At 23.8% G+C, this 14,115-nt stretch overlaps 3 protein-coding genes across 3 annotated transcripts; 2 read left to right on the plus strand and 1 right to left on the minus strand.

The window, feature by feature from the left end:
- Window positions 1-29: 29 nt before the first annotated feature.
- Window positions 30-2,668, minus strand: LOC122504436. Its single transcript, XM_043615558.1, has 3 exons — window positions 2,287-2,668; window positions 1,771-1,954; window positions 30-1,604 (listed from the first exon to the last, which is right to left on the minus strand). The coding sequence occupies exons 2-3, from the start codon at window positions 1,937-1,939 to the stop codon at window positions 1,162-1,164; spliced, it is 612 nt and encodes a 203-aa protein (XP_043471493.1). The 5' UTR covers window positions 1,940-1,954; window positions 2,287-2,668; the 3' UTR covers window positions 30-1,161.
- A 236-nt stretch (window positions 2,669-2,904) lies between these two features.
- On the plus strand, window positions 2,905-8,678 carry LOC122504479 (tRNA-dihydrouridine(20) synthase [NAD(P)+]-like). Its single transcript, XM_043615611.1, has 4 exons — window positions 2,905-3,201; window positions 4,699-5,458; window positions 7,969-8,304; window positions 8,447-8,678. The coding sequence occupies exons 1-4, from the start codon at window positions 3,033-3,035 to the stop codon at window positions 8,553-8,555; spliced, it is 1,374 nt and encodes a 457-aa protein (XP_043471546.1). The 5' UTR covers window positions 2,905-3,032; the 3' UTR covers window positions 8,556-8,678.
- Window positions 8,679-9,726: 1,048 nt separating this feature from the next.
- On the plus strand, window positions 9,727-13,333 carry LOC122504670 (chitin synthase chs-2-like). Its single transcript, XM_043615868.1, has 7 exons — window positions 9,727-10,134; window positions 10,414-10,643; window positions 11,001-11,315; window positions 11,414-11,638; window positions 11,953-12,240; window positions 12,459-12,862; window positions 13,136-13,333. The coding sequence occupies exons 1-7, from the start codon at window positions 10,013-10,015 to the stop codon at window positions 13,331-13,333; spliced, it is 1,782 nt and encodes a 593-aa protein (XP_043471803.1). The 5' UTR covers window positions 9,727-10,012.
- The last annotated feature ends 782 nt before the right edge of the window (window positions 13,334-14,115 follow it).

Genomic DNA, 14,115 nt, shown 5'->3' on the forward strand with positions numbered 1-14,115 from the left:
AAATAGAAATAGGAAAATATTAAAAATCATTTTAAGAGAAAAAAGATTTTTATTATCAATATAAAAGTATTAATATAAATATCGATCGAACATTAGTGAATATATAATCATTGTTAGTTCATTGTAAAGAATTCAACATATCATATTATAATTATATTATAATATTTACTGTACACTTTCGTACTTTTGAAAAAAAAAATAGTTTTATCACTTATTAGATCTCATCACTCGGTGACAATAATTGTGCGATTTTTTTTTTCTTTTTCAAAAAAAGAAATTATATTTACATACCTAAATTTGTACCCATTATTTGGCACAGATCCTACATTGTATATCGATACTAATTTTTCAACAAATTAATCAGTTCGAAACTTTTTCATTAGTACGAAAGTACAGTTTTCATAAGTTTTACAATATTGCAAACTATTTAAGTTTTTCATATAAGTACAAAATTCTAAATACTGCATTAACCCATTCACAAATTTTTTTTATCAACTTTTTTTTATTCGTAAGAAATTATATATTTTGTATTATTATTGATTTTTATTGCTGGTGTTAATTATTATTAAATGAAAATAATAAATATTATTTTAAACCTTAATGAAGGTTTAGAAATAATAATTATTATTACAATTTTTACTAATTTTTTTTTTCTACATATTTTATAAAAATGTATAAAAATTTAAATGTAATTTGGGAATAGGTTATCGTATTAACTATTCAAGTTGTTCTTGATAAAAAGCAGTAATAAAAATTATATTTCTCATTGGAAAATATTAGTAAAATAGAAGGTAAAGAAATATGTAAAATATATGTATAATAAAAATATATACGATCGAACTTGCGTAAAATTTCAAAGCCTTAATGAAACATTTAAGTATTGTTAAATATTATATTAGTTATAATTTCATTTGTTATCGTTTAATATTTAATAGAAGATTCTTTTCTGAAGGCCTATTTATGAAACTTTGACATTCTTTTTTTTTTTTATCAAAAAAGCAATCTTTTATAGCCGTTTTTTGATTGCAGAGGCAAAAAAAGTATAATTGTACCCGCTCACCGTTCTTGCATATGTTCATCATTTGTGCCTTCTTTTTTTTTGCTTTTAATAATTTAGGCACAAAAATAATTAAATGTATAAAAAATTGTGTAAATATATTATTAACGTGATAAAGTTTCAATATCTTTAAACGTCGCAATTGCAAAGACTTCAACGAAGCATAGGCTATATTGTGAAAGATCGATATAAGGAACTTCAAATCTATCACAAAAATCTTCAGAGATGAATCGAGCGACAATATACGATGCAGCGAGACTTAAAATTGCAAAATTACCATTTTTCAAGCAGACTATTGTCATTATTAATGCTTGAAGAGCAAAAATAATGTCTGTGTAAAATCGATATTTTGAACGATCTCGTGTCGTTGATGTTGGTTCGTAAACTATTGGAAGAAGTCCTAAAGCAAGAAGACATAATCTTCCTTCCTCCCAAATTTTGTATGCGAGGAGAATTTCCGTTGTGAAAAATGCAAACGGCGCTATTTCCACAAGAACAGAAAACCAGTCATAGAAGTTTCGAAATCTTTTGGTTGTACTCGAAGTCCCTAAAAGTTTAAATAAATATCAAACTTATTCTCATTATTCAAAAAGCTTAATAAATTTTTACGAATAATTTATAAAATAAATTTACAAAATTTATAAAATTATTTTTATTTTTTTTTTTTCATGAAATAAGGAAATTATGTAATTTTTTAATTTAAAAAAACTCACCAAATCTAATTATTCCTAAAGCCGAGTGCGTAAGAAAAATTTGTAGAGCCCTCACAGCCCAAGTGTGATCAGTTGCATTGAATAAAAATGAATCTTTGAAGAATTTCATACACACTATTGTGACAATTAATTTCACCAAATGTGCAACAACACTGCATGGATTGGCCATGATTTTTATCGAGACCTTAAGTCCAACAATTAATAAATTATTAACAGTACAAGACACACTTTAACTTTATAAAACTTTTGTCATAAAATATGTAAAACACTTTCAAAAGAAATTGTACACGATGTTAAAACAATAAAAAAAGATATAATTTGAAAAAAAAATATCAAAAAATTGTTTAAGAATTTACATATAAAGAACTCAATTAATAATTATTAACAAAAATAATTAAATTTCAGTAAATAATGTAATTTTCAACAATGCAAATTTGAAGCATTTTAAGTAAAATAATGTCGTACATATTTTATAATTACATAATAATAAAACAAAATACGAGGTTATAAACTCACCTTATGTTATATTGAAGATAAGATAAGATTTTATTTAAATTTTTTCCTCCTTTCTCTCATACTATTAAATTATTTGCGAACAATTTTTTATTTTTGTGTAAAATGGAAAGTGTCATTTACAAATTTTTCGTTAAATATATAAATAAAAAATAACACAATTCAGGAAGTCAAAATAGGGGTGCTTGTGTTTGTTTTGGTGATTATTCTTTAAATTTTTCTTTTACTGACGTTTAATGATGCACTGTATGATTGTAAACTGATGTAAACTTAACACACAAATAATAAATGACAAACAAAAACAAATTAATTGGTGATTAGAGGATGATAAGAGTGAAAAAATATATGCGCTACCCTACTACAAAACAAGTTAACCTCATTTCTATTTTCTAGCAGACTATAATATTCAAATGTCAAATAGACCAGGAGCGTCACTTGTTGCACTACGAATTTATATTTTTTTCAATCAAAAGATTTATAAAAAAATTTTAAATATTTAATACATAAATATTTACCCTATTTTAGTAAATTATTACTTACCTATTAATTAATTTTTGTACGTAGTAATTTTTCAATTACATTTTAATTATCCCTAGGGGCGATAGTTTTAATAATACGCTCCTGAACTCAACACGATAACACATGTGCCAAAATTGACGTTTGAAAAAGTACTCTTTTAATTTGTTTATTGCAAATAATATAGTTAATTGTTGATAATTAGTACAATTAATTTTGACACTTTGTAGAAAATGGAAACAAATGATAGATTAAATTATGAAAATAAAGTGATATTAGCACCTATGGTTAGAATTGGAACTCTTCCCATGCGTCTACTTGCTCTAGAATACGGTGCTGATATTGTTTACACCGAAGAATTAATTGATTGGAAATTAATTCGATCAGTTAGACGAGAAAATGGTGAGTCTAAATTAATTCTATTACTGAGTTTCGTAATTTTATTGAAAAATTTTATGGAATTTGTACAATAAGAAAAAAAATTCTTTCCTAACCTCAAAAATTGAAATATTTTTAGAAAATCTAGAAAAAAATAAAACTTCTAACATCTAACCATACAGTAACATTTATGTAATTACAGGTTTGCCACAGGTCAGGGAATTCAGGAAAAGTCAGGGACTTTTATTAAAAGCATTGGAAAAAATTAAATTTGTAGAATTCATAAGAAAACACTGAATATTTTGTGTCTTTTTTCATTTTTGTTTGACTCGTAAACTATGAAACTACCACAATTCTAATACAAAACCTTCAAATTTTTTTTCAATTCTGACCAGAATGAATTTTTTAATATTATTTAATTATTTCAAAAGTTTTAATGCAATTATCTTGATAAATAACAAAATTCTTTACAAAAATTCAATTAATTTTAGGAATTTAAAAAAAATTCTTTACAAAATTCGATTATTTTCATGAATTATTATTTAAATTCTTCTCAGGAATTCAATTATTTAAAAAAATTTTAATAAAATTCTTCAAAAAGTTTTCAAATATTTTCAAAAATTGTTATAAAATTCTTTAATATGATAAATTTCAGTAAAATTTTAATTATTTAATTATTTTTTAAGATTCTATTGAAATTCTTCGAAAGAATTGAATTATTTTCAAAAATTTTAATAAAATTCTCCTTAAGAAAACTATTATGTTTAACAATTTTAATAAAATTTGTTTAAAGAATTTAATTATTTTCAATACAATTGTAATTATGTAGATTACTCGTAAAAAAATACAATTATTTTCAAAAATTGTAAAAAAATTTTTCACAAGAATTCAATTATTTCCGCAAATAAATGTTGTCACATGAATTCAATTATTTGAAAAAATTTAAACCAAATTCTTGTAAAGAATTCAATTATTTTCATTTTTAATAAAAGTACTATTATTCTTAAAAATTTTATTGAAATTTTTAGAAAAAAATCCAATTATTTTCTAAAATTTTGATAGAATTGTAATAAAGAATTGTATTTGTAAAAATAATTAATTCTTCACTTTTTATTTAAATAATTGAATTCTCATAGAATTTTCTAATAAAAATTGATATAAAAATGAATAATTTCAGTTAAAAATTTAGATAATAATTAAATATTAAAAGCATTAGTGGGGAAGTATTAAGAAATAATTGAATTTTGAAATAGTTTCGAATTCAAATCTTTGAAAATCAGAATTTTTCGTACTTTTAACTAACAATTCTGCGTAGAATTAAAAAAAACATGAAGAAATCGTCAGCATCTAATAATTTTTAGAGTGAATCAGAAAATTCTTTTCTGGTCAGGAAAAAAGTTAAAATATTGTCTGGAAATCAGGGAAAAACGAAATTAAATTTTTGTGGCAACCCTGAATTAGAAGAAGTATTCTCACTTTTTTATGTAAATTTAATACTGATTTTTTTCTATTTTCTCCTAGATGTTCTGGGCACTGTGGATTTTATTGACAAAACAGATGGAACTGTCGTTTTTCGCACAAGTCCCCGTGAAAAGAAACACGTTGTTCTTCAAATTGGAACATGTGACGCAAGTCGAGCATTAAAAGTTGGACAAATGGTCGAAAATGACATTGCGGGAATTGACGTCAACATGGGCTGTCCAAAAAGATTCTCAATTTTGGGAGGAATGGGCGCTGCTCTTCTAGAAAAGCCCGACAAGGCAAAAGAAATACTTGAAACTTTAGTCACTGGTCTCAAAATTCCGGTGACTTGTAAAATACGTGTTTTGCCGACATTAGAAAAAACCCTCGAACTTTGTGATATTCTTGCATCAACTGGAATATCGGCAATCACCGTTCATGGACGAACAAGAGACGAGAGACCTCAACATCCAAATCGAAATAATATTTTGCAAAAAATCGCTCAACATCTCTCAATTCCAGTAATTGCAAACGGTGGTTCAAGAGATATTGAAAAAAGATCTGATATATTTAAATTTAAGGAAGAAACTGGTTGCAGCAGTGTTATGATTGCCAGAGCCGGCGAATGGAATTGTTCAATATTTAGAAAAGATGGTTTACTGCCAATGGAGGAAATAATCACAACTTATTTGAAACTTGCTGTCGATTATGATAATGCACCGACTAATACAAAATATTGCATTCAAAATATTCTTCGAGATCTTCAAGAGTCGCCGCTTGGGAAAAAGTTTTTGGAGACTCAAACTCTCGAGCAAATTTGGTAATTAAATTGATTTGATTACTTTATATTCAGGGTTGCAACACTTTTGCTCTTTACAAATTTCCTGACTTTTCCAAGTTTTCCTGGTTAAAAAACGGAATTTTTTCAGGTTCTTAAAAAGAAAATTATTCGAAAACATCAATAACTTTATTTTTAAAGAAATATTTAATAATTTTTTTAATAGAAATTAAGATTTTCAAAAATTTGCTACTTTGTTACTGTAACTTCTTCAAAAATTATTTTCATCATTTCGATTATTCATTTCCAGAATTTTTAACTAAAATTTTTCTTTAAGTCAATATTTTTTTAAATAATTTTTGAAAAAGTTCTTTTAGAATTTTCAAACCCTTTTGTTTACAATTTAATTTTACGAAATTTCGATTATTCTGACATTCTGGGAAGAATTTTGTTATTTAAAAAATAATTTAATGTTTGCAAAGAATTTTATTAATATTTTTGAAAATAATGCAATTTATGCTATTAATTTTATTATTCAAAAAAATTATTGAATTCTTGGAAAGAATTTAATTAACGTTTTTGAAAATAATGGAATTTCTGCGATGCATTTTATTATTCAAAAAAATTATTGAATTTTTAGAAAGAATTTTATTAACGTTTTTGAAAATAATAGAATTTCTGCGACGAATTTTATTATTCAAAAAGTTATTGAATTCCTGGAAAGAATTTTATTACAATTTTTGAAAATAATGGAATTTTATTAATTTTTAAAAATAATTCAATTATTTCGAGAAGTTTTATTAAAATATTTTTGAAAATAATTGAATTTTTGCAAATAATTTTATTTCTGTATACAAATTTGATAAAATTTGTGGAAAATAATTGAATTTATTCAAAGAATTTTGTTAAATTCTAATGAAAATCATTCAATTTCTACAGAGAATTTTATAATTTAAAAACTATTATATTCTTGCAAATATTATAAACATTTTTGAAAGAATTGAATTCTTATAAACAAACTTTATAAAAATTGTTGAAAATAATTAAATTATTTTCATCATTTCGATTATTCATTTCCAGAATTTTCAATTTAAAATTCTTCTTTAAGTCAATATTTTTTTAATAATTTTTGAAAAAGTTCTTTGAGAATTTTCAAACTCTTTTGTTTACAATTTAATTTTACGAAATTTCGATTATTCTGACATTCTTCAATTAAATATGTTAGAAATTAAAAACTTGAAATAATTCAAAAAAATTCCATTAAATTTTTTGAAAAACATTAATTTTACAGAATTCTTAATTAAAAGTATGAAAAGTTCAAATTTTTTAAAGATTTTAATTTGAAACCTTTTGAAAATCCAATTATTTCTAAAAATCTACGCTATTTCACTTTCAATATTGAATTATAATCTAAAATTTTAACTGAAATTAATTTTTATATCAATTTTTATTGGAAAATTCTACGAGAATTCAATTATTTAACAACGAAAATAAATATTTTATTGAATACTTGAATGTTTTTCTTAAAATTAAATTTTCATAAAGAATTTAATCAACAAATTTTTTAAATAATTGAATTCTGTTGACAAATTTTAATAAAATTTTGAAGAATAATTTCATTTTTCGAGAATTTTGAAGAAAATTGTATTAAAAATAATAGAAATTTTGCCAAAAATTTTATTAAAATTTTTGAAAATAATTGAATTTTGGAGAAATTTTTGAACATAATTGTATTTCTGCGAAGAATTATATTACTTTTGAAGATAATTGAATTCTTGAGACGAATTTCATTAAAATTTATTTTTAAATAATTGAATTCTTTTGTGAAATTTTATTGAAATTTTTATTTATGAAAATAATTTTTAAATAATTGAATTCCTGCAAAATTTTTATTATTTATGAAAATAATGAAATGTTTGCATAGAATTTTATTAAAATTTTTGTTAACTAATTGAATTCTTTTGGGAATTTTTATTAGAGAAGTAGATATTAAAAATCATTGATTGAGAAAAGTTGTAGATTAAAATTTTTTAAAATAATTGAACTTCAGCAATCATTTTTTGTAATTGCTTCAAAATTAAATTTGTTTTAGTGTTTTAACTAAAATTCTTCTATAAATCCATTATTTTTAATGATCAATTAAATAATATATTTAAAGAATTTAACTAATTTCAGAAGAATTTTAGTTATAATTTTTTTAAAATCTATATTTTTTAAAATTTCTAATTAAATTCATTTAAAATTTAAATTTTACAAAATTTCCAATTAAAATCTTTTGAAGTTCATCTACTTATGAAAATTGTAAACGCAACTCTTTTAAAATTGAATTAATTTTGAAATATTTAGGTAAAATTAGATTTCAAAAATAAACACAATAACTTTAGAAAACAACAATTTTTCAGGATTTCGATCAAAATTCCCTGACTTTTACAAGTTTTTTTCAAGGTTTATAAAATTCCCTGACATTTCCAGGTTTTTCAGGTTGTGTGGCAACCCTGTAATATTATAAATAAATTAGAATAAAATCTAACAAGTACTTTTCTTTTTTTCAGTGGAGTATGGGATATGGATGACTACTGTAGACAAAAGTCGAAAGAATACCGAGAAAAAGGATTAATGGGACGATTTCAAGTCGTCCCCGAATCTATTGCAATAAAGACAAACTCTAATGGTTTATATAAAAGGAAATTTGAAGATGATGTAACTTTACTGCAGTGTGCATTTATAAGAAACAATTATTCCAACGATATAGACCTGCCGAAGACAAAGTTATTAAAATGGGTGAAGGAAAATAGGAAGAAAATGCCAGCCTATGAAACGCAACATGCAGATAAACTTTTCCGTTCCATCGTCACTGTTGATGGCAGAAAATATGGATCATCTTTTTGGTAAGAACATAATTTTATCATAACATATTTAAAAAATTTAAATTTCCATTAATATCAGTACTTCTGTTTCTATTAATTATAATTTATTATTAATTCTATTAATTGTACCTGAAAATTAAAAAAAATTCCATATTTTTCACAGGGAAAAGAATAAAAAATTTGCTGAACAAGGAGCAGCTTTAGTATGCCTGTCCTCATTGGGCCTTATCGATCATGAAACTTTAACAAGAAATGGAAATATTCTTGCGTGATATTTACATTTTCTTTGGAAAATATTAAAATTCATATATTTTCTACTCTGAGATTAAAAAATGTATATGAACGAAATATTACATTGTAAATATAACTGTATAATATAAAGTAAAAAATTCTAATTTTTAAATTTAATTTTCTGCAACAAACTATAATTAAATAATAGATAGTAATAATAATAAAAATAATTTATATCGATAACATAAAAAAGTTATAAATTTTGTAACTTTCATAATTTTTAATCTGAAATAATTTAATTCTTCTATGGAATTTTATTATCTTCAAATTTTTGTAGATAATTGAATTGTTTCGACCAATTTTATTCAAATTTTTCAAAGCAATTAATTTCTTTGGCGAAATTTATTTTAAAATGTATTGAAAATAATTTTATTAATATTTTTGAGAATTATTGAATTTCTGGGAAGAATTTTATTATTTACAAAATTAATTGAATTTTTGCAAAGAATTTTATTAATATTTTTGAAAATAATGAAATTTCCGCTATTAATTTTATTATTCAAAAAAATTATTGAATTCTTGGAAAGAATTTAATTAACGTTTTTGAAAATAATGGAATTTCTGCGATGCATTTTATTATTCAAAAAAATTTTTGAATTTTCTGTATACAAATTTGATAACATTTGTGGAAAATAATTGAATTTATTCAAAGAATTTTGTTAAATTCTAATGAAAATCATTCAATTTCTACAGAGAATTTTATAATTTAAAAACAATTATATTCTTGCAAATATTATAAACATTTTTGAAAGAATTGAATTCTTATAAACAAACTTTATAAAAATTGTTGAAAATAATTAAATTATTTTGACGAAGAGTGCTAAAATATTTCAAAGTAATTGAATTAATTCGAACATAATAATAATTATTACAATTTATAAAATAATTAAATTCTTTCGAGCGAATTTAATTAAAATTTTCAAGTAACTATATTCCTGCGAAAAATTTTATTATTTTTGAAAATAATTGAATCCTTGCGAAGAATTTTGATATTTTTGAAAGTAATTGAATTGTTTCGAAGAATTCATTTTACTAAATTTTCCGAAAATAATAAATAATAATAAAATTATTGTCAATTAACAATTAATATTTCTGCAACATTGTTAAACTACTTAAAAATACTCAAAAATCGATTATCTACTGATTTACGACAAGATTCAATGATAATATTAATAATATTAATATTTTAATATAATAAAATTATTGTTAAAAACAGTATTATCTTTTCAATACTTAAAGAATGAGAGGTAGAGATTACTTTTTTTCAAATTCTGAGAAAAATTTAGAAACTGATAAATTATTATTAATTGGGCGCGCAAACGAAATTTTCGTGCGTCTTATCAATTACAATTCGATAAGATTAATATTGATAATAAATATTGTCCACATTCAAAAATACCTAGAAAACAAAACTGCGTTATTCAATATACTGTAAAGCATGTCAAATTCTTTAAGAGAAATTTTCCAAAAAACTGATCCTCGTGTCCAAACTTTGGGTGATTATAAAAAATCAATTAACAACAATAAAAATGTTAATTTTAAAGAAAATCATAATGAAAGGTAAAATTCTTATTTGAATATAATAAAAAAAAACTATATTTTCCAAATTGCGTTGTATTTTTCAATTGATCAAAATCAAATTATTTACTGCGTTTAAAAACGTTAAAATAGTAAATTAAAAATTAAAAATTAGACATTTAATTCTTTTACAATTTAAAATTCAAAATTTACTTTTTTAGATATTTTTTTTTATATAGAAAATATTTTTTTCAAAGATAAATAATATAAATAATGTAAGTAAAATGTTTTCTTGTAAATAATTGAAATTTTCTCTTTAAGACACGAGACAGAAATGCATTTATGGGATGTATTCAAACAATTTCCTCCCCGACCAAAAAGTGGTTCAACAGTCGAGCATAAGGGCTACGAATTTTTCATAAAGTGTCTAAAAGTGTTTGTTTATTTAATTATCTTCTCAGCAATTCTCTCCTTCAGTGTGATTTCAAAGTTTACCATTCTTTTCGCTACTACGAATATTAATTTAGAATCCGTTCATTTTTGCAACTCAGGTAATTCTTCTGAATATCTAATTAAATAATTCAGTTTCACGTGTGGTTTATTTACAATTAATTAATTTTTCTCTTCATTTTTTTTTTCAAGAAAATAATTTTCAAGTGAATAATTTTTTTCAGCTAAAATTCTTTGTTCTGTAAATCAGAATTAAAAAAATTTTTAATCATAATTTGTAGAGAAACATTCACGTGGAAGCGAATTGAAATTCAAAATTTCTTTTTTATTTAGAGGTCGAGAATCTAGTACAATTAAAAAATTACAACCAGTTCTTTGATCGAGACCATAAATTTATTGTAAATTAAATTTCTGTTAAATAATAATAATCTATTTAAATATGAAAAATATTATTTTAGATGAGAACAAATCGTCGGATGAGAAACTTTTAGCAAATTTACCACAAAGTGGACGTATCGCGTGGATGTGGTGTATAATAATGGCTTTCATCATACCGGAAGTCTTAGGAATAATTAGCGCAATCAAAGCTTGTATATTCAAGAATATTAAAATGGATGAATTCCCTTCATTCGTAAATTTTGTATTTTCAATTTTTATTGAAATTTTACACAGCGTGGGAATGGCTTTATTATTTTTAGTTTGTCTGCCAAATCTCAATGTTCTTCAAGCTGCTTCTATTATGAGTTGCATCTGTTTCGTACCCAGTTTACTTGGTAATTATTTTTTATTCTTTATTCTCTCAATACCTTTCTTCATTTTTGGTAAAATTTGAAAAAGTAATTATAAATCTACATTTTTGCCCATTTTGCAGCTTTCATTGGAACTGGTACCAAATATTATTATAGTCGACAGTTAAAAAATCTTCTTCCTGTTTTGGCAGATGGCTTTGCATTTGCTTTACAAATTACAGGATTATTAGCAAGCATTTTTTTTCAACATAGAGACAGATCTGAATCAATGTACATTCTTCCAGTAGCTTTGATTTTATCTTCACTTCGTTGGTGGCCAAATTATGTTTCCTCCGAAGGAAAGTCAGGTATTTGATTTTTTCCTTTTTTTTTCTTTTTCATAAATTTTCTTCAATAATAAATTTATTTATTTATTTCATATGTATACGGGTAAAATACCCTTTCGTACAAAAGTACTGGAATAATGCTTAAATTGAAAAAATAAAAAAACGAAGCAATGACAATAAAACGTAATTAGCAAAAAATAAGCAAATAATAATAAGAATTAATTTAGAGAGAAATAACGGCCATAAATAGAGTAATTTAAAATGGATGAAATTAAAAATTAAAAAATGAAGATTAATTAAAATAATGAAATCTAATTTCTTTCTTTTTTCTATAGAATCTTGGTTGAGTAAGATAAAAAATGACTTGGAGCCAACACGATTTTGCCTGCAAGGTGTCACAGCGATTGTTAGGATAATTGTTTTCATAATGAGTGCTCTCTTAATTGCCTACTTTAAGAATTACGATTTAACTCAATTTTTTAACGGTTTTTTGGTAAAGGAGTACAGTATTCCAGTTACAAATTCTGCAGGAACAACAGTAATATCGCTGAATAAAAGCTCCTCCGTACAATTTAATTTTCTAATCATACATGCCTTCAGCAGTGTCTTCGCTTATGCATTTGGTAAAACTTAATTTTTCTTTCTATTTAGTATTTATTTTTTTATTTACTCAGTTTTCAAAGACCAAGAGTATTTTTTTTGTTTTTAACTACTTTCTATATTTATATAAAAAGAAACAAAAACCAACCATAGTTATTTTCGTAAAAACAATTAGCAAAATGTCAAGGAAATAACTTAAAGAATAAAATTAACATGTCTGCAATATTTCATTTCATTTCAGGCAAATTTGCGTGTAAAACTTTAATGCACAAATTTGGATTTGCATTACCACTTGTACTATCAACACCGACTATTAATATTATTCTACTTTTCGGTTATATTTCAAGGGAGAAAAATACATGCGCTTTCCATGGATTTATTCCCGATTATCTATTTTTCGATGTTCCTTATTTAGAATCATTTGAAATGATCGTTTCGGAATGGTACCTTTGGCTATCGATTTTCTTGTGGATTTCACAAGTGTGGATTACGTTTCACACGTGGACATCTAATTGTGAAAGATTAGCAAAAGCAGAACATATTTTTGTTATTTTAACTTATGATTCTCTCATTATCGATCAATGCTTATCCCTAAATCGAAGACGAGAGAGAAAACTTAAATATACCGGAGTTCCACTAAAGAAGGTGCGTGCATTTAATTAAAAATTTTTTTGTGTTTAAAATATAATTTCCATTATTATTTAAGGGGATATCCAAGTCGATTCAATTTTTCGAATGTAATTTTGAGAAATTGAAACGACAAAAAAATTTTTTAGTAGGTTCGAAAAAAGTATGGTTTTTTCTCTTTGGGCAACTTTGTGAATTTTAACTTCGTTATTTTTAAAGAAAGAATTAATAGGTTTAAAAAGTTAATTATTAATTATGATATTATTATTATTATTACTTTTTTAATTTCAGGACAATGATGTTAAAGTCGACGAAAGCCTCACGTTTATAAAAGTCTGTGCAACAATGTGGCATGAAACGGAAAATGAAATGAATAAATTGATTAGCAGTATATTAAGATTAGACAGAGATAATTGCGCTATGAGAGTTGTTCAGGAACATTTTGACGTTCGCATTCCAGATTACTATGATCTTGAAGGTAATATTTAATTAATTCAAATTATTATAGTTCTTCGCATTACAAAATAATAATAACATTATAAATAATTTGTAATATTTAATTTTTATCAAAAGTTTTACGTGATTCATAAGATGGTAAATGGGTTTTTTCCGTGATAATAATTATTATAAGATGGTAAGGTGTCAATTTAGCGGATATATATTTATTTCGCTTATCATCGATAAGACAGAAATCAATATTTCAAAATTAATACTTCATTAATATTTGAAAATATATTAAAAAAAAAAAAAAAAAAAAAAAAAAAAATATATATATATATATATATATATATATTTTCAAATATTAATGAAGTTTTAATTTTGAAATATTGATTTCTGTCTTATCGATGATAAGCGAAACAAATATATATCCGCTAAATTGACACCTTACCATCTTATAATAGTTTTACGTGATTCTTTCGAAAAAATTTAATTTTCTGTATCCCTTTGCCGAAAGTACTGTCTTCCCGGTCTGATTTGGCTCCGCGAATAGCGACTTTTGTGGCCGGCCCGACAGACCCAACGAGCGCTCTGATTGGTTACAAGAATTTCAACACACGTACATGTTAGCATAGCAACCACACAGAAACGTTACTTACAGAGCTCACGTTTTGAAAACAACTGACAGTCATCAAAATAATGCATGAAATTTCTTATTTTCTTTTATTATTTTTTAATTATTCAATATATATTTGTAAAAGAAAATTTCTTGTTTACTATTTTTTAAATTTCACTTCCAATTATTTTTTACTTATAATTTTTTTTTCATGCCC

This window comes from Leptopilina heterotoma, unplaced genomic scaffold, assembly GCF_015476425.1.
Source record: "Leptopilina heterotoma isolate Lh14 unplaced genomic scaffold, ASM1547642v1 Lhet_111, whole genome shotgun sequence".
In the NCBI taxonomy this organism is placed as follows: domain Eukaryota; kingdom Metazoa; phylum Arthropoda; class Insecta; order Hymenoptera; family Figitidae; genus Leptopilina; species Leptopilina heterotoma.